This window comes from Malaclemys terrapin, chromosome 10 (genome assembly GCF_027887155.1).
Source record: "Malaclemys terrapin pileata isolate rMalTer1 chromosome 10, rMalTer1.hap1, whole genome shotgun sequence".
NCBI lineage: Eukaryota > Metazoa > Chordata > Testudines > Emydidae > Malaclemys > Malaclemys terrapin.
Window position 1 is genome coordinate 7846259 of NC_071514.1, and position 23673 is coordinate 7869931.

The 23673-nt window shown below is 45.8% G+C and overlaps 2 protein-coding genes across 4 annotated transcripts in view; both read right to left on the reverse strand.

Annotated features, from left to right (window-relative positions):
* Positions 1–2351, reverse strand: part of LRRK1 (leucine rich repeat kinase 1) — a 112857-nt gene extending 110506 nt beyond the window's left edge. For both annotated transcript variants that reach the window (XM_054042677.1, XM_054042676.1), the window contains exon 1: positions 2186–2351. The gene's annotated coding sequence lies outside the window, so the exon portion shown is untranslated. The remainder of the gene's footprint in view (positions 1–2185) is intronic.
* A 5317-nt stretch (positions 2352–7668) lies between these two features.
* ALDH1A3 (aldehyde dehydrogenase 1 family member A3) overlaps positions 7669–23673 on the reverse strand; it is a 49491-nt gene continuing 33486 nt past the window's right edge. The window contains exons 10-13 of one of the 2 annotated variants that reach the window (XM_054041782.1): positions 17655–17819; positions 15102–15259; positions 13725–13799; positions 7669–10428 (exon numbers count right to left, since the gene is read on the reverse strand). In XM_054041782.1, the coding sequence (XP_053897757.1) occupies positions 10356–10428; positions 13725–13799; positions 15102–15259; positions 17655–17819 (471 nt within the window). In that variant the 3' untranslated portion in view covers positions 7669–10355. Of the gene's footprint in view, positions 10429–12189; positions 12348–13724; positions 13800–15101; positions 15260–17654; positions 17820–23673 lie in introns of those variants that run through there. The other variant, XM_054041783.1, reaches the window with a different exon arrangement.

The window sequence follows — 23673 nt, forward strand, 5'->3', positions numbered from 1 at the left end:
GTTTTCCTTAAAGCTAATATAAGTTATTTCCCTTCTACCACCAGCTTTCAGGAAAGGACAACAGCTTCCTGCTTATGACTTATTTAACCCAAACATTTTCTTTATGGATCCCATATTTAGGTTCTATTAAAAATGTCCCCAAATAATCCATATCTATAGAAATGTTTTCTTTTTGTGAACTTCTTCTCACCCTTTAATTTCTCCTAAGCACCAGACTGAGACAGCCTCTGAGCTTGTAATCACATATGCATGTATTTAACTTTACTTACATAAGTAGTCTTAGTGATATCAATGTGAGCTTTTCCATGAGTAAAATTAACCATATGCTTAAATGTCTGGAAGCTTGGGGCTTTAGACTGTAAGGAAAAGGGATCTGGGCTAGTTGTGTGCTATGTAATATGTTGCCTGTCTTTATTATTCTATATGAACACATACAGAATAAACAAAAGGCGAAACACACGATTATAGTCTCCTCTTCCAGGGCAGGTGAAAAGCAAATAATGTGACCAGGATAAATGGTTAAAAATAAATTAGATCTTTAAAATTCTGAAGAGAGCGGGTGAAGAAATGATTTGCACACACACCCCCAAAATATTTTGGCAAAAACAAACTTTTCTTCAACTTTTTTTTTAATTAAAAAAAAATTAAAAGCCTAAAGTTTGTTTTTTCAACAAAAACCTGAAAACTTTCAAACAAAAATTTTCATGACAAAATGTTAATCCTTTGTCCAAAAGCCACTTTGCATTGAAAAAGACCCATAGCAGTTAAAGACATTCAACTAGCTCTAATTCTGCAGAACAAAGGTAAGAAAAGTGGTTATCCCCAGATGTCCCTTTGACTGTGGATTACAAAAGAGCAGCAGCAACTGTAAGCAGGGCCGGTGCTACCATTAAGGCGAACTAGGCGGTTGCCTAGGGCGCCAAGATTTGGGGGCGCCAAAAAGCGGTGCCCCCAATTTTTTTTTTACAGTGTTCCTCCCCGAGCACGCGGTTGCCGCTCCACTTCTCCCGCCTCCCAGGCTTGCAGTGCCAATCAGCTGTTTGGCGCCGCAAGCCTGGGAGGAGAATTAGAGTGGGAGCGGCGTGCTCGGGGAGGAGGCGGAGCAGAGGTGAGCTGGGGTGGGGAGGTGCCGCATGGCTCCCCAGGCCAGGGAGCTGCCACGGTGGTGCCTCAGGGCAGAAGGGGAGCTGCCACAGGGCTCCCCACCCCAGCTCACCTCTGCTACACCCCCTCCCCAAGCACACCGTCACTGCTCCACTTCTCCCGCCTCCCAGGCTTGCGGCGCCAATCAGCTGTTTGGCGCCACAAGCCTGGGAGAGGAGGAGAATTAGAGGTGGAGCAGAGGTGGGGAGCTGTCGTGGGGGTAGGGTGACCAGACAGCAAGTGTGAAAAATTGGGACGGGGGTGGGGGTGGGGGTAATAGGAGCCTATATAAGAAAAAGACCCAAAAATTAGGACTATCCCTATAAAATCGGGACATCTGGTCACCCTACGTGGGGGGGGGGGGGGAGGGAGAGCTGCCGCAGGACTGGGGGAGATGGGAGCGCAAGGTGGAAGTTTCGCCTAGGGCACGAAACTTCCTTGCACCGCCCTGACTGCAAGTCATCCAACACACACACACCCCACAGTGCCAAGCGCCCAGTAGCTTCAAACCTCAGAGATGACTATTCGGCTGCTATGTAGGTGCGACACCTCGCTCGCCACAGGCCTGGCAAAGTGGCGGAGCGGAGGGTGCCCCATTGGGCACGGTGGCCCTTGAACGAGCCTGCCCTGGCCCCGGGCTGGGGAAACACCCCTCCTCTCTATGGCAGCACAAGCGCCTTCAGGACCTTTTCCCAGCCCGTTTTCAATGCAGTGTGTACCCCTCCAACTGCGGGGAGACGGCAGGGGTGGGTTGCCACCTCAGTGCCCAGCCCGGGGAGGGGCAGCCAGGAACGGGGGGGCTCCGATACCATGGTGCTGAGGGCCCTATAACCCCCTGCCTGGGGATCACTAGGGAGACCCCGGCTTCCCCCTCCCCGGAGGGGCAGGTCCCGCTGCCGAGGGGAGGCGGTGCCGAGCCCTGCTGCGGGGTGGGGGGGGACCCTGCAAGGTCCGTTCTCGCAGCCATAAGGCTGCAAAGGGGAAGAAGCAGAAGCAGCGAAACCCTACGCAGCCCAGCGGGGTCCCCGCGAAGCCCTGGTACCTCCTGTCACTGTCCCACGGGCGGGCGGCCGGGGCAGCGCGTCCTGACTCCCCGCTCTGGGACGCCGCCTCCCGCTTCTCCGGCCGGAGCAACTTTCGGGCTGCTGGTGCTCGGCGCGGGGGAGGGCTGGAGAGAAGAGAGCGAGGAAGCGGGGCTGTGCGCAGCCTGCCAGGGCCGCCAGCACTTCCTCAATCCAGAGAGCAGCGTGGAGGGGGAGGAGAAAGGGAGTGTGTGTGTGTGTGGGGGGGGGAATGTGAGTGGAGGGGGGAGGAGAAAGGGAGTGTGTGTGGGGGGGGAATGTGAGGGGAGGGGGGAGAAAGAGAGTGTGTGTGGGGGGTGAATGTGAGGGGAGGGAGGAGAAAGGGAGTGTGTGGGGGGGGGATGAGTGTGAGGGGAGGGGGGGAAGAGACAGAGTGTGTGGGGGGGGGATGAGTGTGAGGGGAGGGGGGGAAGAGACAGAGTGTGTGGGGGGGGATGAGTGTGAGGGGAGGGGGGAAGAGACGGAGTGTGTGTGGGGGGGATGAGTGTGAGGGGAGGGGGGGAAGAGACGGAGTGTGTGTGTGGGGGGTGAGTGTGAGGGGAGGGGGGAAGAGAAAGGGAGTGTGGGGGGTGAGTGTGAGGGGAGGGGGAGAAAGGGAGTGTGTGGGGGGTGAATGTGAGGGGAGGGAGGAGAAAGGGAGTGTGTGGGGGGGTGAGTGTGAGGGGAGGGGGAAGAGAAAGGGAGTGTGGGGGGTGAGTGTGAGGTGAGGGGGGAGAAAGGGAGTGTGTGGGGGGGGTGAATGTGAGGGGAGGGAGGAGAAAGGGAGTGTGTGTGTGGGGGGTGAATGTGAGGGGAGGAGAAAGGGGAGTGTGTGGGGGGGTGAATGTGAGGGGAGTGGGTGCAGAGAAAGGGGTGAGTATGGGGGGAGTGGGTGAGGAGAAAGGAGTCTGCGTGGGAGGTGAATGTGAGGGGAGGGTGAGTGTGAGGGGAATGGGTGAGGAGAAAGGGAGGGTGTGGGGGGGTGAGTGTGAGGGGAGTGGGTGCAGAGAAAGGGGTGAGTGTATGGGGGGAGTGGGTGAGGAGAAAGGAGTCTGCGTGGGAGGTGAGTGTGAGGAGAGGGGGTGAGGAGAAGGGGTAGTGTGGGGGGGGGGGTGAGGAGAAAGGGGATTGCATGTGTGGGCCAGAGGAGAGCTGGAGGACGGGGAAGGGCTAGGCAAAGGGTGTGGAAACGGTGTCAGGAGGAGCCAGTGTGCACAGGCAGCTGGAGTTTAATCAGACTGGAGTGTGTTAGGCAGTGGGGAAGAGGGGTAGAGATGTAAGGGGGTGATGGAGAGCAGTGACTTTCAACCTTTCCAGACTCCTTCCAGGAGTCTGATTTGTCTTGCATACCCCAAGTTTCACCTCACTTAAAAACTACTTCCTTACAAAATTAGACATAAAAATACAAAAGTTTCACAGCTCACTATTACTGAAAAATTGTTGATGTTCTCATTTTTACCATATAATTACAAAATAAATTGATTGGAATATAAATAGTGTACTTACATTTCAGTGTATAGTAGATTGAGTAAAACACTAACGTTTTATATTGCTCTCTTTGCTAGTACTTTTTATGTAGCCTGTTATAAAACTAGGCAAATATCTAGATGAGTTGATGTACCCCGGATGACCTCTGTGTAGCCCCAGGGGTATGCATACCTCTGGTTGAGAACCACTGATGTAAAGGAGCAAGTGTGCGAGAGGGGAATGTCCATGAGGCAGTGTGTGCATGCACTATTGCCAACCCCACATGTGCAAAAAAAGCAGGAGATTGCCCCCCAATTGTGACTTAAAAAAAAAATAGACTGGTGTTTTTCAGTCTGGTTTTTGATGTTTGAACTCTCCCTACTCACCTGCAGCGTGTGCACACTAGAAAGGGGGGTGGGGAGGATTCTCCACTGCCTAGTCATTTACACGTGTGCAGTAGGGATATAAGAGGATTGGGTAGTGTTTTACACCCGCTTTGCCAATGTGGCCAACTCTCACAATTTGACTAAGGGATTGTCTACACGGTGCTTTAGTCCGCACTGGAGGGGTGTAAAGTTGAGAATGCACTTGCATGTTGCACACAAACTGGCCCGTATGTGCCCTGCTGACATGCATGAAAAGTTCTCTTGTGCGCGTAGTGCTGTCTAAAACAAGTCTACATTAACACGCACTAGGAAACTTTTTGTGCACACCAGCAGGATCAGTTAGTGCACAACACGCTAGTGTGGACTAAAATTTACATCTCTCCAGTCCACACTAAAGATCAGATGCTTTTCTAAAAGATAGGGTCTAGGAAATATTTTGGGGAAGCGTTAGGGATGGTGTTATACTGTTATACAGGAGGGCAGACTAGATGATCACAGTGGACCCTTTTGTCTTTGGAATTGATGAATCATGTAGACAAGTTTTCTAATATTTAGTATTTTTCTGAAAACCCCACCTCCTGGAGTTATGTGATTGCATGAAAAACTCAGATTTCATTTTTTTAAAATAGATACACTTCTGTAGTCATAAAGGCAAATAAAAAACTCAGTATTTATTATTTTTATAATTCTTGTGTTTTTTATGCCAATCTCATGATTTTCTCTGGCCTCACTCATGATTTTTTAATGTTTGAGACTGGCCATCAGTATTGCCAAAAGTCATGCGGCCACTCCCAAATCATGAGATTGGCTTAAAAAACATGAAAACTTTAAACAAAAATATTTTGTCATTTTGACACAACAGGCCAAATTCAGAGATGATGTGAAAGGAGGGTTAGTGAGTGCAAGTCCAATCACATCAATTAAGGGCCTCCTCGGGAGTAACAGACACAATGAAGAGGATAGAAAAACTGCAAGTTACCCCAAATTAGACTCTCTCTACATTTACTCAGAGTGATCCCTTTGTCTATAGCTATCAGTTAATAATTATGAGACAAATTTGTAACAATATTTAGACACCTGGGCACTTACCAGCACCTAGATGCATTTGAAAATCCCACTAAGTTCCTATGTAACTTTTAAAAAATCTGCATCTATGTCAGTGGTTCTCAAACTTTTGTACTGGTGACCCCTTTCACACAACAAGCCTGAGTGAAACCCCCTCTTTTAAATTTATAACACCTTTTTATATATTTAACACCATTATAATGCTGGAGGCAAAGCGGGGCTTGGGGTGGAGGCGGACAGCTTACAATCCCCCATGTAATAACCTCACGACCCCCTGAGGAGTCCTGACCCCCAGTTTGAGAACCTCTGACCTATATCTACTAGATAATTGGTCCATTACTGCTGTATGATTTATCCTATGCTATGAATCTGTATTGGTTATGATATATTACATAGCACATTAACCAGCTTCTAACCCATAGGTGGGCAAACTACGAGCCGCAGGCCACATCCAGCCCGCGGGCTACATTCACAGGAATATACCCCGAAAGCCACATCTCCTGCAATTCAAAGGAATATAGCAGCCCTGTGCTGTTTACTGGGGACTATACTTCCTTGTAATGTATTGTCAATAAACGTACTGCATATTAACACCTCTTTTTAGAACGCAGCTGGCATCTCTCTTGATTTTGTAACAGTTGGGTCTTTCCCTTTCTAGCTTCACGCCACTATCATGTTCCCACAGCAGATGAGCCTACGTTTTCTAGAGCTGTGTTCAGTGCTCATTTCCTCTTCCCCCCCCCCCATTATCATTTTGGCTTGTTTCTGGACCAGCTCTCTTCATTCCCTACATGGTGTTCTCTACATTTTCCTCTCTCCTTTGTGCTTCCTTCCACAACTTCTTTCTAGTCCTGTCCACTCATTCACACCCCGGCATCACCAAACACAGGGCTTGGAAATGTGGCCAGACACTTATGACTTGCGTAAGTGCTTTGGGTAGCTGGAGCTTTAACAGCCAGAGTACCTAGCCTACTACCCAAGATCCACATGCAAGAGTCCCAGTGTCCAGGATTAAGTCTCAGGTGAAAAGCCAAATCACAGAACCAGCTCCCTCTACCATTGCTACCACAGTGCTATCCCTAGTCCCTGCTTGGGAGCCAGGGCCTTTATTTTTCCCTCTCATCGTGTAGCTAGTAGGTGCCTGATAAAACAAAGCCCTTCCGACCCATTCTTCCTGCTTCCCTGTTCCATGTACATGTCCTGCCCTACAAGTTTAGCCTAAACTGCTTGACATTGCCCCTTTAAGAAAAGGTAAAGCAACAATGAGGATGTAGTGAGGCCCACTCTTGCAGTAGACCTTAATCCAGTAAACCTTCCAGTAGAGAAAGTAGGTTTTGCACAAATAAAAAACTGCAGGAGGGAGACTGGGATGAAGCAAAAAAAAAAAACCACACCCTGCATTGATATAAAAAAAGCAGAAGATAACATTGCAGACTTTTTGGCTGCATTCATCTGCCCCCTTCCTCCCTCCCCAATGTAGTTTCCTTTTAAACTTGCCTAACAACGCGGTCATCTGCCACCGCAGTGACTTGTAAGCCACTGCAATTTATCTGTTACAGAAAAGTGAGTCTTTTTACTTTTCTATAGCATCTGTCAAAAAGCCACTACAGACATGAATGAATCAGCCCGCAACCCCCTGAAAGGTAGGGAAACAAGTCTGCCCATATGAAAAAAACAGTACAAGGGTCAACTTAAACCAACCAAAGCAGGGACATTCTCATTTAATGCTCCCATTGCATCCGCGGCTGCCTGTTGTGCCTAGGTGTGGCAAATTACTTAGGGCTACTCTACACTAGCAGCGATTTTACACGGCTTGTGTAATCACGAACATCCAGTGCTCGCAAACACCCACCTCCACGATAGGCGTAGCTCCCTGCGCTGGTGCACTGTCGACACTGGCACTTGGCTGCACTCAGGGGGGTGTTTTTTCACACCCCTGAGCGACAAAGTTGCAACACTGTAAAGTGCCAATGTAGACAAGCCCCAAGACCTCTTCTGATAAAGGCCTTATTGGTTACAGATCCTACCCACGTAAAGGGGATCTAAGGACAGAGTGACTGATCAGACAGACAGGTGTTTGGATTAATAGACACTTCTGCTGGATGGAAAGTCCCCAGATTATTTAGGTTTTACTCAAATAAAGAGAATTTATTTATTCAGAGCAGATTTCAAAGTAATCCATAGGGGGTGTAATTAAACCACACTGTAATTTTCTTTTTAAAAGCACTGAGTTTTAATATGGAATAGTATTAAGTTATTTTTTCCTTTTTTAAGGTTATTTATTGGTGCTAGAGCATGATATTTTTACACCAAGGAGATCTTTATTCTGAATATTCTCACTGAGTTCAATGAGACAACCCAAGATGTCAGGAATTGTTCAGTGTCAGTATAGGTATCACAATCTTGCTGTAGATTTTCAAAGTTTGTTCTGTCAACGTTTGTTTACTCGTTTGAGTAAAGTCAGCAGGATTTCCCCCCCCACGCACACACACACACTCTTTAGTGGACAAGATCGCACCTGTAACATTTATACAAACCGTACCACAAAAAGTTAACATTTTTATTAAGAATTGAAAAGCTAATATTACAAAAAGATACCCATATTCTAAATATATACATGAGGTTTAAACACATAGTATTTCTATGTACCTTCAGCTATAAAAATACATTAGATTAACTGTACTCTAATTTATAAATATATTTTTAAAAAATTAAGTAGTATTTCATATGAAAAGTATTACTGTGCAATGAAAGAATATAAATCCTCTAACGGGTCATTTTATGTTAGTGGCTAATGTTACTTGATATATAATTTAGAAAATTCAGTGTGTAAAGTCAAACCCTGATTTATACAGTAAGAGAATACATTACTAAGTCATTCGTTTAACTTGAGGGGAAAAAAAGAAGTGAAAATATTATATATAAAAACCAAATGCTAAAAAAGATTGTACATTTCAGATGTTGTCATGTTTTCATTCCCCCAAGATGTTTCTCAAACAAACAAAAAATACAGACAGCTATATTAGTTATTATTGTTATTCCAGCTTCATTTTACTATTTACCTTGCCTCCAGATCATTTGTTTGTAGCTCTAGAAAACGTAAGTCGGCAATAGTAAGCTGCTTGTCTGATAAGACAGTTGAGATCTCGCTAAATGTACTACAAAAATAGAAATATATTTACAGTTTTCCCATTTGGACTTTCATGGGATCTCTTCTGCATTTAGGTGGGGAGATGCATCTGTGGAAGTCCCACCGCTTACATCCATGGGAGAGCAGACCCCCACCCCTCTCCTCCTGCCAGTTGTTACAGCTGTCAGTGTTATGTTATTTATGAGTGATCAGAGATTAAGGGGCACAAAAGCCTCATTTCTTTCAAGATTCAGTGACTAACAAGGGAAACTTCTTTCATACCTCCTCATCTATCAGCATGGTAATAATTCTTACTTATCCAGGAGGAGCATCTCTGGTGGAAGAAAGTTATTGGGTTATGCTCTAGCTTTGCGGTTTGCCCCACAATGCATTTCCACGTTAAACCCTAATTTCTGGGGTTTGTCATCTACTGCTGCTTTAGACACCTGCATAACTTCCTTTGACAACAAAGGGCCCTTAGGAGCACTCCAGTGAAGTCAACAGGCATTCGCTGCCTTAGGAGTCCTAGGTATGACACAAAGGAGTTATGCACCTCAGGCCAATTTGCTCCCATGATGCCTGAGTGGGGTATTTGCCCATTACCTGCCTTCCCTCAGCTTTGATCTTGGTTGAGGATTCTAGACAGAACATTGCTGGAGCTGGCTGTGGAATCAGAGCATCTTCCAACCACCCTCATCACAAATCGCCCTCCCCAGCTAGTGCTGCCCAATTTGGGGCCAGATTGCCAGCGTGGCAGGAATTTTATACCACTGCAAACTGACAGGGGCCCACCTACAGGTTGCACAATGGCTTTCTGCAGCATAGACCCTAGGTGATTTAGCCCATGAAATGGAGACAGTTGAAACTTTGCATAACAGTCCTGGCCGGGGAGCAATTTCTTGTTCACAGCGTATTTTCAGAAATCTATGTTAAATTACATTCATCTGCGGGGCGGGGGGAAACAGAGGTTTAGGGGAGTTTACCAATCCTGCTCAACATAAAGAACAGCTCCAGCTGAACAAAATGAGATTCACATGTTGGGATAAAAACGATGGCAGAGAAGCGAGATGCATGTTTTGCTGTCTCTCCAGCCTTCTGTTTCTTTTGGAAGATTTCCATTTGGGTTTCTAGCCCAGGGATGTTTTCTGCAGTGTGCGTGCCCTGCTACAAGGCTGGCAGGAGCGCTGGCGTCATTACTGTAGATGCAGTGCAAAATCCTCTTGTGAAAAGTGCCTTAGTGAAGATTTATCATACACCGTATGAACTCTTCTGAAACCAGACAGGTTAGTGAGTCAATGACTTGTTTTCAGTACGCGTAGAGTACATGCGTCACAATGCAAGGGGTACAAAAGTTCCCCTCCTCCTCAAGTCTAAATATGTAGGATGAAACTGGTCCCACTGAAGTAGATGGCAAAACCCCTATTGACGTCAATGGGGCTACGCTATCACCATTATGGAGGATGTGCGTGTATTAGAGAGACCAAGACAACTCTTTTAGATAAAAGTGCTTTACATAACCTTCCACAAAGACATAAATAAACTGCCCCCCTCAGAGGGCTCAATTCTCCTCTTCACCCCAATATAACTCCTGTGATTTCAATGCTGTTATACTGGCTTATATCAGCAGCAATGCCACTGAAGTCAATGGAGCTATGTTGGTTTATACCAGCTAAAGTCCACAGGTCTTTCAACATTCCATGCTAGTGATGCCTTGGGTCTCTCTAATATGGCATTGGGGGTGATTTTGTCTTCAAAGTCCCAGTATGATAAAAACAAACTTTCTGTAAAGCACTGTGTGACCAGAAGTTTGGTCACTGGTAAGAGACTGATGTAAAGCCAAGGACTAGTCCACTGAAGGCAGCATACAGCAAGTGAGGGCACAGAATGGACAGCTGACAGGTCAATTAAATTCTCTCTCCAAAAGCTAATTGACGAGCATTCAAAGTCCAGTAGATTCAAAGTTTCTATAAAGTAAAAAAGTTCTCTTTGAAAAAAGAAGAAGTGCTGTTTTCTTCCTCCCACCCCTTTCCCCATGTTTTGAACTTGTCCCCCATGTCTGCGTGTCACATTCAGAGTGTCAGAGCTTTTAGGCCTCCAGCTCTCTCAGTGATTCTTCTGGGATATTTTAATAGTGACTGTTTTCACCTCAGTATATTCAGCCAGAGCGTATTCACCACTGAAAGAAAAAATAAAGCCATTTCAGTGCTTACATTTGCCATTTTAATCATACTACATTTTCACGTATGATAGCTGCTTTCACCCAGCACGTCTTATTTAATAATATCGCTACATTTTATAAGCGCTATGCAGGCCCAGATCATCTGCTGCTTTAAATCAACATAGGTCCATCAAAGCCAATGGCGCTCTGCTGACTTATACCAGCCGGAGAGCTGACCCATCGTGTCTCATAATTAGGGCCCCTACCAAATTCACTGTCCATTTTGGTACGTTTCACGATCATAGGATTTTAAAAATAATAAATTCCATGATTTCAGCTATTTAAATTTGAAATGGCACAGTGTTGTAATTGTAGGGGTCCTGACCCAAAAAGGAGTTGTGGGGGGGAGGGGTTTGCAAGGTTGGTGTGTGTGTGTGGGGGGGGGAGGGATTGTGGTACTGCTAGCCTTACTTCTGCGCTGCTGCTGGCGGGGCGCTGCCTTCAGAGCTAAGCGCCCGGCCACCAGCCACTGCTCTCCAGCCTCCCAGCTCTGAAGGCAGCACAGAAGTAAGGGTAGTAATACCGTGCCCGCCCTCCCCTCCCCAAATAACCTCGCAACCCCTCAACAAACTCATTTTGGGTCAGGACCCTCAATTTGAGAAATACTAGTCTCCTCCATGAAATCTGTATAGCATAGGGTAAAAGCATACAAGAGACCACATTTCATGGTCCATGATGCGTTTTTCATGGCCGTGAATTTGGTAGGGCCCTACTCATAATGCACTTTATAGATGAGATATGAGAGAGAGAGAGAGAGCGCTAGCTTTGAGACAAGTCTAGCAATGGTTGAATGGCTAATACTGACATGAGGAATGTCCCAGTTCCCAGCTTGGTGGAATTCATGAAGCATTTTGGGAGTCTGCAGAAGGAAAGGCACTGCATGCACACTATTACTACCTTCTAGACAGTAACTAAAATTACACTTGCTTTCTTCTTCCTTAGAATAAAATAAGTTTCTGTGTGGGAGCATGTACTATACATATTATATAAATATATGGGGGGGGCGGACTTGTAGTGTGTGTCCTGAGAAATAATGTTAGTGTAAAAACAACTCTAATTGGAGGATAGGTGCAGTCATTATATTACATCCAGGTCGGGGGGGGGGGGGGGATATGCCCCTTTTCCCTTCATTGCCCAAGGAAGAAAGCCTGGATGAGATAGGGCTACGAGGTGCACACCGACGCTCTGCTCGTTGGGGCCCTGGGTGCCTGGGACCCATGTAATGAACGCGTGCTGAGGACCTGTGGGGTGGGCTGTCATTACGTGCGGCTCATGAGACGCCGAATGGTCTCTGACACTATTCGTTGGTCCCGGGACATCTACACAGAGCACATCACCGGCCACCGCCAATACAGAGAGTGAGCCGGGGAGACCTCGTGCACCCACAAGGGGGAAGAGACCTATAACCCCCCCCCCCCCCGCCGCTGGACTTTATCCCCTGAGCCCCGAACCCACCGAACCTAACTGAATCCCACCGCACGAGGGTCACCCCATCCCCATTACCCAGCCCACTTACTTATACCCATGACCGTCTCTACTTTCTGTATGGGTGATAGACCCTCACCGCTTGTCAGCTGTATCCTGATCCCACCCACCGGTTTACCCCCCCACCATTGGGGACATTGCAGTCTGTATATATTATGTGTGCTGCCCAACCCCAAAACACTAACATCCCCCCTATACTCTGTATGTTACCCCCAATGACCAATAACTGACGCCTCAAATTTTCTGTATTGTTTATTCTTCAAATATTCTCTAATTAGGCAGGCCCTCAGGCAAAGGAAAGCCATACATTTTCTCATGGTCTTTATATCCTTTGGAAGGATCATCCTTGCTCTCCAGCTCGTTTAGCAAATCAAACATCTGAACGCATTTCTCTTCCAAAACAAAGCCAAGAGACATGGTTAATAATAGATTGTGAGTTAACACCTAGGGAGGAGCTCTGTGATTAGGACAAAACCAGCCTTAGGAAGCCCCTGAACAGAGTAATTGCAAGCTGCTTTCCCTATGCAGTGATGAATCTGCCTCTGGAAATAGGAGTTCTGCTCCCAGGACTGATGACTCACATGGGACCTTGGGCCAAAATTTTCAAGAGTGGATGCTAAGTTGGGTGCTAGAATGTTGGGGTGACTAACCTGAGAGACCTCATTTCCAGAGGTACTGAGAAAAAGCTAGCAGCCCTTCAGTAACTGAAAAGCCTTGGAATGGGGGAAGGTAGAATTCATTTTTCTCTGGCAGGCTCTCTGCAGAGCCACAGGAACCCATCCCCACCCCCAAGCACCTTCTTAAGCCCTAACCTCCATCAGCAGGTGAAGCAGGGGGAATTCATTACATGACAGCCTTGGTCTGATGTTTACCTGGCAAGGAAATATCCTTCACCATTAAAGCAAGAGTAGGAGCTATTTAACTGAGTTTTGAAAAGCAGTTTTAGGACGGAGAGTACTGAGTGCTGTGGATGACTTGCAGGCTGGGCGAGGTGGATTCGAAGGGCACTATTCACACAAACAAATCACAAAAAGTTTTTACACCCTCTTACCCTCACTCGATCATTTCCCTGCCATTGCAGGGGCCTCGGGCACATAACAGTCTAGTCTCCTGTGGGCTGTAATACTTGGGTCTCATTTTTTTTAGTTGCTGGGTTTAATGTGCAGGGGTTGGTGGCCTATGATATACAGGTGGTCAGACTGATTTGGTGATCCCTTCTGGTCTCAAACTCTAGGATACATTGCACTGGTATAAATGACTACATAGAGGTGTAAGGGCAACAAAATCCAGCCCCAACAGTTTAAGGCAAGCTTGGTGAAATTCTTACTAAGTCATCACACTTACAAGATCGCATTTAATTTTCTACATCTGTGTTTCCCAAACTTGGGACGCTGCTTGTGTAGGGAAAGCCCCTGGGGGGGCCAGTTTGTTTACCTGCTGCGTCCGCAGGTTCGGCCGATCGCGGCTCCCACTGGCTGTGGTTCACTGCTCCAGGCCAATGGGAGCTACTGGAAGCGGCGTGGGCCGAAGGACGTACTGGCCGCTGCTTCCAGCGGCTCCCATTGGCCTGGAGCAGCGAACTGCGGCCAGTGGGAGCCGCGATCGGCTGGACCTGCGGACGCGGCAGGTAAACAAACCGGCCCGGCCCACCAGGGGCTTTCCCTACACAAGTGGCGTCCCAAGTTTGGGAAACACTGTTCTACATTAAAGAGAGAAAACAAAACAGTTAAAAAAAAAAAATCAACAACCCCAAAACAAAACAAACTTACAGTTCTCTGCCATTTCCTGACATCTTAAAGCCACCAAAAGGAGCTTGTGCATAAAGGGCATTGTAGCAGTTGATCCTATGGTCAAACATAAATTTTTATCAAATTAAACAGTTGGAAGGTGGGGGAAATAGATTAATCTTTATTAATATTCACGAGTTGCCTGACAAATGTGTCTCTTCCCTTTATTTACTTCACTAGGTGTTTTAGTCACTACATTTTGATCATTTCAGCCACGGGGTTTGATTTTTATCATAGCACAAAACATAGAATATTTGAGAAACCCATCATTCTCTACAAAGATTGGTCCTTTTTTCCTCATTTTCCAGCCAGGACCAGCTAACACATCTGTAAATGTCTTAAACTGTGTCTATGCTTGTTTCAAAGTCTCATTTAAAAAACACACTTTTAAAAAATATAACCTATTTCCTTGTCTAGACACGCCCGCCTCAGCTGCAACCGCTTTGCTACTGTCCAAAGTACAAGTGGTAGGTGTAGGAATACAATTGTATTAGACACATTTGTGTTGGGGTGCGAGTAGAAATTGCTAGTGTAACCCACTGGTGAGCCTATGGTACACTAGCTCCCCCGAGGGCCTACTCCTATAGGACACTAGCTGTGGTGTGATTACGAGATTCAAATCCTGTTCCCTTGACTACAGCACCTGAACAATATGAGCAGGATTTGGCCGGTTGCAACAGACAGGACTGTAGCATCACATGAAAAAGTGTGGTGGATCCTGTCTTCAGAACCAAAGACAGGATATTCTCTTGAAAATATCCTTAGAGAGGCTGAAAATCTTGGATAAATACAAAGCATTGTTTCTAAATAGAAAAGATTTAAAAAAAAAAAACCCAACATACTATCAGGCACCAGAGCGAAACTGCCATTGACTACAGTGGGGCCAGGATTTCAGCCCTGTGCTTTAAACTGTCCTAATATTAAATAAGGAGCTTTGTACACAAAATACTGACTTGCCTCTTTAAACAGTGACATGGTGCCATCTACTGTCCAGACCAATTTGTTACATAGTCGGAGACCTTATACAACAACTACACAATAAACAGCATCCCAATAGTAGTAGTATTTTTTTTTTAAATAAAAGTTTCTCAGCAGGCATAACCATGTTATTCGATAAGGCAGCATATGCTGTTGGGATTTTCCATATGAGAGATTACATTTAAAATGTGTGGGAACTAAAACAGTTTGGTTTCTCTAAAATACATTTCACTCTCACGATCTCATTTTCGGCAACGGCTATTGCTTCTTAGGACAAAATTTCAAGAGGAAGGAAGTTCAGGGTCAGTGTTACTGATCACCAGGGCTCAGACACGTAAACTACCTCTGTGTATCGCACCCCATAGGCAGAAACACATTTACCAGACTGTTCCAGACTCCAGCGCAGAAGCTAATGTCAGAGCTCTGTCCAGATTCTTTGTGAATACGGCTGCTGTGAGTCCATATTCCGTGTTATTCGCTCTTTTTATGACCTCTTCTATACTTTTGAACTTCATTATTGACTGCACTGGTCCAAAAATCTGTAAGCAATTAAACAGGCATTACTCTGCAAAGAACAGTGAGTGTTCTGAAAATTAAACTTAGAAATGTTATATGGACATCTTCAGTTTTGGTGTTTTAACGTTTTCAATCTGTACGATGGACCTGCTCTTGCAGAAGAGAATGACAAAACTCCCCACTGATTGCCAATGGAATCTGGTTCAGGCCCAGTGTGAAGTGAGGTGCTGCAGTAGTAGACCCATGCAAAGCTCCAAAGATTAAAGATTTTCCTTTGCAATATGGCATCTTGTAATCTGCACGAGCAAAAGTTATTTAGTTAAAACGGACAAGAGTTCGTTCTGGATACGTTTAAAATGGTTCATTCTTTCTCCATTCAGAACTCTATGGGCGCAACAGGCACTTGCTGTAGTTGAAATGTACGACATTTACATACATTTTCACCCAGGTTGTCTACACCTTTGCAAAATCAGCTGCATGTATCAACACACACAAGTGGCTGCCCACCACTGCCTACACTAGCTCTGCAGGTGCATAACCTGGCTCATGTATTGATAAGGGCATTCTGCAGCCACAGAATAGTACAAGCCTATTTTTCTGAGCACAAGTGGGCTGAAGTTTCGTACACAGTGCAATACAGAAGCAATGCCAGGACACGTCTATGTGCTGATGAACATATGCTATGCAAGCTGATACTCCACTGATGAAATGGAGACATGCTCCTACACGTAGCTTTCCACAGGGACATCCCCTGCAAGAGCTTAATCAATTGTTTCACAAAAAGGTGGACTCCAAACAAGTTGCTGCAAATTCCTGCCTTTTTAAGGTCCGCGTTCTTAATGGACTCTTGCTAGCAGACAGTAACAGGACATGAAACTGGAGAAGCCCCATGAATCATGAGTTGGGATCTGGAGGTAATTCATTTGAAAGAGGTTTGTCATGGGATTGTCTGTTCAGATCTTATTCTTCTCTATTTTTAGGACACTCATGCCCAGGCTGACTGAGGTTTTTCCAGGTTCCTCAGAGACTGCATGGTAGATCTGACACATCAAGATGACACACTCTTTCCCAGGAGTATACAATAAGTGACCCCATAAAAATGTCTAGGCTAAACTATCAGACACCTTGGCATACAATAGGACCTTGACAGCCACTTTATTCCCATTCTATTCCCCAATGGAAATACATTTGTTAATATTGTTTCAAAGGGAAACCTCAGGGTCTAATCACAGGCCGCTTGTTTCAGCTTGCTTGCTATTAAAATACTGAAAACCAGAGAGTGTCTGACTTACAAGTCTGGTTTTCCCAGTATTTTGGCACTAGGATGACTGAGCCAGCACAGACAAGGATATCAGCAAGAGAAGAATAGCATTTACATCTGCAATTATTGGGCTCACCAAGTTTCTCTTTCTAGGTTATTGGAATATTCCAACTTGTCCATGAGTTCCAACATCAGGGTTTCACTGGGAGGCACAACAACTACTCAGGGCTTTATAGCAACAGTGGGGTTAGAACTTAGATCATCATGTCCAAAAGCACAAGGGGCATATCCCTGGAGCCAAAGGGGAACCTCTCCTAACTTTGGGCACATAAACCCTGGCATGCACAGTTGAGCAGTTCTGATTCCATCCAGTAGGGGGCACAAACATGGTGCCCTACCTAGCCAACTAGGTAGAAGATACAACTGTGGATTTAGATGGTCCAAGAATTTTCTGATCATGGAGAGGGAGCAGGCAGGTGAGGAATTTCTGTAACTAGTAAATATATGCCTGAATTATTGCAATTTACTGAATTTGCAAGTCAGAAAAATACTGTCAATGCCCTTCCATTAAAAATGGTTTCGTTTTCAGTAAGAACGTTTATAGCAACTACATGAAACCCTAATTCGGCACCACATTGAAGCATATGCTTAAATGTAAACAGGTGCTTAAGTGCCATTGACTTTAATGGGGGCGTAAGAAGCTTTCCTGATTAGAGGCGCTTTCCTGAATGGGGGCCTGAACGCTTACAGCTGAAGTTCACACATAGATGTGTTACTGTAGCGTGCTCATGTACTATGCAATCACACTCCAGCTCTAACAACTTTGACAGTATCCCCTCCCCTTTCTCCTCCTATTAAACTTCCACTTCTGGTTATTGGTCAGATTAGTTTTTAAATAAACCTTGGAAATTCCCTTATTACCAATGTGTCGGAAAATCATTTCTGCACCACGCGGCTTTTTGGGATGCTCTGTCAACTTAATAAATTCTGCAATTTTCAGTCATTTATTTTGCTTGACATCTACTAAGATCATGGCAGAAAAATTTTCAAATTAGTGGGACTGTCACTGAAAATAACGAAGGAAAAGCACCGTTAAAATATTGTACTGTGGCTGCTACACGTGACCTGAAATCTAAACCGCCGATGGAGTACTGTACCTCTTCTTTGGCAATTCGCATGTTGTCAGTAACCTCTGAAAACACGGTGGGTTTTATGAACAGACCTCTGTCTCCGATGGCTAAACCCCCACACTCCAGCTTGGCACCTTCTTTCTTCCCGCTTTCTATCAGCTCCAAAATTTTATCAAACTGTTTTTGGTCAATCTGTCAGATACAAAAGGCATGTCATGGAACAGCAGCTCTATTGTTGTCACTGTAATTCCAAAGACTTGGTTCAATTGCAGCTATGTTATTGGACAACGGTTAAACTACTTCAGCACATGGTTAGATTGTACTATTGAGGTTTGCATTTCACTTAAGATTCAGCTACATTATGAAAATGACCATATCTAAGCACGATTAATAGAGCTTGTCTATACCTGGACTTATTCCAGAATACCTATTGCACTTAAAATTCACTCCCTCCCTTAATGTGAATTAACACTCAAACGTAGACAAGCCTTTTGGAGACTAAGGGTATGTCTACACCAGTGGCTCTTGACTGTTCCCCGACTACTGTACCCCTTTCAGGAGTCTGATTGGTCTTGCATACCCCCAAGTTTCACCTCACTTAAAAACTACTTGGGTGCGTCTATGTGACCTGCAATCACCCCCCTCCATGATACTAATGCAGACAGACCCATCAACAGTGTCGCAACAATTTCTGGTCCTCGGTCATCCTCTTTCCACACTGGCAGGACCAGACAGTCCTAGAACACAGTTAGTCCCCAACCTTGTTAAACCAGTGAAGATCTAAGCATACCACAGCCCTCGGCTGGGCAGTACTACAGCCTATTGCTTTTGAAAATCGTTTTAATAGCAAGTGCACATCAAAATGATCCAGTATTGGACCGTCAATCTTTCCCACTCGCTACAACCTTTCATTGGTAATTTGGGCTCTAGTCAAAGAAGGGTCCTGTTTTGACTTCAGTAGATGCGTGCATCAGGATGCACAAGTCAGGGTTTGCAAGACCCAGCCCAAAGCAGACTCAGTTATATAACCCCCGCTAGATTATCCACAGGCAACAGTTCGCCATAATTAATTCTGACCTCATGCTTCCAATCTGAATTTACCCAAAAACAAAACATCAGAGCTCTGGGGAATAATGAGATATTTGGGAAGCCAGGTACACAAGGAAGAACACAATATAACGTATGTTGCTGAGTGCATGCAAAATTTGCCTCTGCAACGTAAACACAAAGCAAATACAAAGTATACATGTTGCACTCACATATAACACATAGGGTAGGGTAAAGTAGGGGATGGAAAACAATCTTTCAAGAATGCACAGTACTGCCTGGGGAAACGGCTGCTATCACAGATGATGCAGCGTGCCACTTACAAGAGTTGGCAGGTGGTTTGCATATTGTTTATTTGCCCGGTTGCCACATGTGAATAACTTGAAAGTATCTGAGAGTGCTTTCCATGCTGTCCTGTCTCTGGCCAAGACCAATCTAGGTCAACCAACCACTTTACATCATAAAAACAAGAATATTTATACAACTGTAACTTCTTGTAAAGCAAAAGCCCCTTAGATGAAGAAACACACTGAGGAAAAGCAAAAACAACAACCTGTTTCCAAAAGCAAAATAAAAGCACCAACAGTCCTACCCTTGTTATTTCAACTACAGCTTGCAAGACTCTTAACTCTGAACACTATTTTATCAAGGAGAGGAAGGAGGGTCCAGTGGTTAGGGCAGTAATGTAGACCTGGGAGACTCAGGTTCAGTTTCCTGGTCTTCCACAGACCTCCCCATGTGACCTTGGGCAAGTCACTTCGTCTCTATGCCTCAGTTTTCCCCATCTGTACAATGGCAATATTAATACTGCCCTACCTCCCAGGGGCATTGTGAGATGTGGGGCATTAAAGATTGTGAAATATTCTGATATATTATGTTTCTGATCAAACAAGAGCTATTTAACAGAGGGTAAAACCAAAATTAAAACCTGTAAATAAAAAGAGTAAATAATAATGATCTGGTGAGACAAATCCTGCTATTGGTCCATCTAAATCAGAAAACAGTGGTCAATAGCTGATTCAGAGGAAAGCAATATTTTTATATATATATATATATATATATATATATATATATATATATATATATATATATATATATATATACACACACACACACACACACACACAGTATACCCCTCCCCCAATGACCATGGTAGAAGAACCATTTTATTTGTGGTTTCATTTTAAATTGCTACACGTAGGGCTTGTCTACATGGCAAGTTAATGCATAGCAAGCCAGGGTGTGAATCTACAGCACGCTAGCTTGCTGCACACTAGCTGGCTGGGAGGACCCAGCTGCCACAGACTAAAAGTTTTCCATAGTGCACTTGGACACACTTCCATTTCCAAGCGCACTACGGAACTTTTTTAGTGTGCTGTAGCAGGGTCAACACAGCCACTTAGCACGTGGCAAGCTAATGCGCTGTAGTTTCATGCCCTGGCTTGCCACGTGCTAACTCACCATGTGACAACCCCACGGTATCTGTCGAGAAGCACCTGCAGCTGACCTGGGACCAGAAAGTCTGTCCACTAAAATCAACTTTAGCCTGAAGACAGGCAGTGTCCCGTTCTGTCCACCAGAGACCCACAATCCCAAAGTTTGTCCCAGAGCTGGGTCTCCTGACAAACTAAGATGGTTACGAAATATTGGATGAGCCACAACTGCTTTTTATGTAATAACTTCATTCCCTATGTAAGTAGAGTCTGGATGAGTTCTCCCCTGACATCTAGTGGTGAGCTGTGGAAAAAAAGACTTCAGAAGCTGATCTTGTTTGCATGGACACACCCACCCTGCATAGGTGCTCAGCATTGGGACTGCTTGCCCAAATGATCACTTGTGGCTGGTGTTCGATCCCCAGTCTTCTTGTTATTGGGGCAGGAGTAATAAAGGGTTGCTATCCTTGTGTGAACCAAGGGCAGCAGAACTGTACCTGGCATACGCCAATGGAGGGACTCACCCTCCACTGAACAGCACTCACTAGGCAGGAGACATGGGTTCGAAAGCCCAAGACGGGGGGGGAAACAGGTACTTGTACCTGGTAGTGTGGGCCCGGTTTAAGGTTCTGGACACCATGTGGCCCTTCTCTCCATGGGATAATAAAAGAGCGAAGTAAGACTCAATTGAGAGTCTGGTTACGTGCTGCAGAGCTGAAATCACCAAGTCCTAGGTTTAAGTATTAGGCCTACTTTGGGACAGTGTCTCTATTGCAAGAGATTGCCTAGTGTGCACCAGTGAGGCTCCCTCACTAACAGCTGAAATCATGGAAAGCTGAGTTGGCGGGGGGCGGGGGGGCTGAAGACATCTTGGTGAGCGGGCAGCTTCCTGAGAGGGGTGGCAAGCAGCTAGCAGGGCGGCTGGTGAAGAGACGTGGCAAGTGGCCCACAGAGAAGCTGGTGGAGAAGGCCAGTGCAGAGCCCCGCAGAGACATGGCAATTGGCCTTTGGGGTAACGAGTGAGTGCCCGAGCAGTGCAGCATGTAAGGTGCCTCCTTATCTGCCCTGCCTTCCACACAGGGTGGGAAATGAACTCTGGGGCTGCACTGGCCCAGGACAGCAAGGGTGAGTGGGGTACAGAGAAGGGACGGGCATGTTAAAGGGACTTTTGGGTTGCTGGACTTAAGACCCTGAGGGGAAACGGACACTGTCCAACTTACTTGGGGGTGGGTCTTTTGCTCATGGTTTGTGTTATGAGCCCTAGTTGCAGTGTTTTCCCAAATTAATGTGGAGTTACTTCCCTCCTTTTATTAAAAGTTTTTGCTACACTCAGACTCTGTGCTTGCAAGAGGGGAAGTATTGCCTCTTAGAGGCACCCAGGGGGTGGTGTGTAATTGTCCCAGGTCACTGGGTGGGGGCTCGAGCCACTTTTGTGTTTTATTGTTGAAAAGGAACCCCTAGATACTGAACCTGGCCCTTGTCACTGCTGGCTTCACCTGGCAGAAGGGTTACACGCATGTTCCCCTGAGGCACTACGAAGGGGAAGCTAATGCAGTAACTCGGCTGCTCGTATACACATACATGTCCTTCCCATGGATCAGAGAGACAGAAATGGATGTAAAGCCAGGGGATCCACAGGAAAGCAGCCTCCCAGCCCCTGGGCATCTGCAGGGAGAGTGGCTTTCTACACACAGTAGTATTGTGGCCAGCTCTCATTGGCTGTTGGTCACCAACTGCACGATATGACCCAGCCCAGAGGAGTAATGCAGTGTGAGTAGCTGGTGCTATTGCCACACGTTTTAACTTTCGATGCAAAGGGAATAAGACCCTTTGTGCAGATGTTTGCTGGGCCCCAAACTCCTTTTCTATGTGGCCTGTCAGTCACATGGATATTCTGCAGCAGGGAAAATAGCATGCATGGGGCGAGAGGAGGAGAAATATTCTGTGTAGCTTCCTTGCCCTGACATTGTGCTCCTTCTCCTTATTGTTTGGATGCCTATTTGACTCCCCTCGGGGTGGACCATGTCCATCACAACAGCTGAGGCTTTTAAGTGTTGTAAGTTATTAACAAACATAAATCTAATACGAAGAACAGGAGTACTCGTGGCACCTTAGAGACTAACAAATTTATTAGAGCATAAGCTTTCGTGGACTACAGCCCACTTCTTCGGATGCGTGCTCTCTCTGTATTTATCTTCCCCCCCAGGAGAACGCAATGGAGAGAACAATGGAACCTGCCTGCTTCAGCTCTGACCGTGGAGACAGGCCTAAGGTGCCATTCACCCGAAGTCTCCCAACTGTGCTTTTTAAATGCGTCTCGAACATGGGCCAGGTTTCCAGCTGCTGTCATTCTGCATTGACTTCAGTGGAGTTATGCTGATTTACACCAGCTGAGGAGCTGCTCCTATATTCTCACAGCAGCACCAAAAAAACCCTCTTGGTTTAGGACATCAGGGATTTTTTCTGGAAAAATATTTTGCTGAATTTTTTTTAAAAAATACCCCAGACCAGATTTTAAATCTCATTCAGCCTGGTGAACATCAGGAGTCACTTTACTGACTACAAAAGGAGTAACTCCTGAGTTACATGGGTGTAAGCAAGAGGCGAATCGGATTCAGACACGCTGGGCCAGATGGTGTAAGCATAGTTTCAATCGTGTTGCAGTGGTTTACACCAGCTGAGGCTCGAGCCCTGTATCTTTGGAAAACTACTTTTGGAGGATTTACTGGGTTTTGATATTTTAAATGGTTTTGAAGGTTCCCCCCTTCAGATTTGAACCATTTGTTCCAAAATGCACGTTTCCCCAGTGCCAGCCTGGAACACACCCTGTCCAAAAGCCAGACTCCAGAGAAGCAGCTGTTCTGATTATGTGCAGACAGAGGAAATGGTTTGTGTTGCACTAGGAACCACATGAAAGCTCTGAAAACAGCTTCCCCCACTCCATTCCCTATCTTGGGTCTCCTCTTGTTTAGATGGTTGGCACGCAGACATGCAGGAGAGAGGGAAAGGTCATATGCAGCTGGTCAGATAGAACAGGAGAAATAGGACATGTGGTCCTGTTGTATGTGAGACAGTGAGCACCCCCAACTTCAGTACTAGCCACTTAATCATCTGTATTACCATAGCACCTACTTATGGACTAGGACCCTGTGGTACTAGGTGCTGTACAAACAGAATAAAAAGACAGCCCCAGCCCTTAGGAGCTTTCAGTCCAAGGTACCCTCACTCTCACTGAATAGCAACTAAGGCCTGGTCTACACTAGGAAATAAGGTCGCTATAACTACATTACTCAGGGCAGGGGCGTGAAAAATCCACCCCCCTGAACAACGCTGTTAAACTGACCTAGTGTAGACGGCACAAGGTTGACAGGAGAACTCTCCAGTCAACCTAGCTACCACCTCTCGGGGAGGTGGATTACCTAGGCCAATGGGAAAACCCCTCACGTCAGCCTAGGTAGCTTCTTTGCTGACGCTGCGCTGCTGCAGTGTTTTAAGTGTAGACCAGCCCTTACGCTTCAAGCAATTCTACTGGCTTCAAATGGGACTGTTTGCAAAGGAAGGTGTTG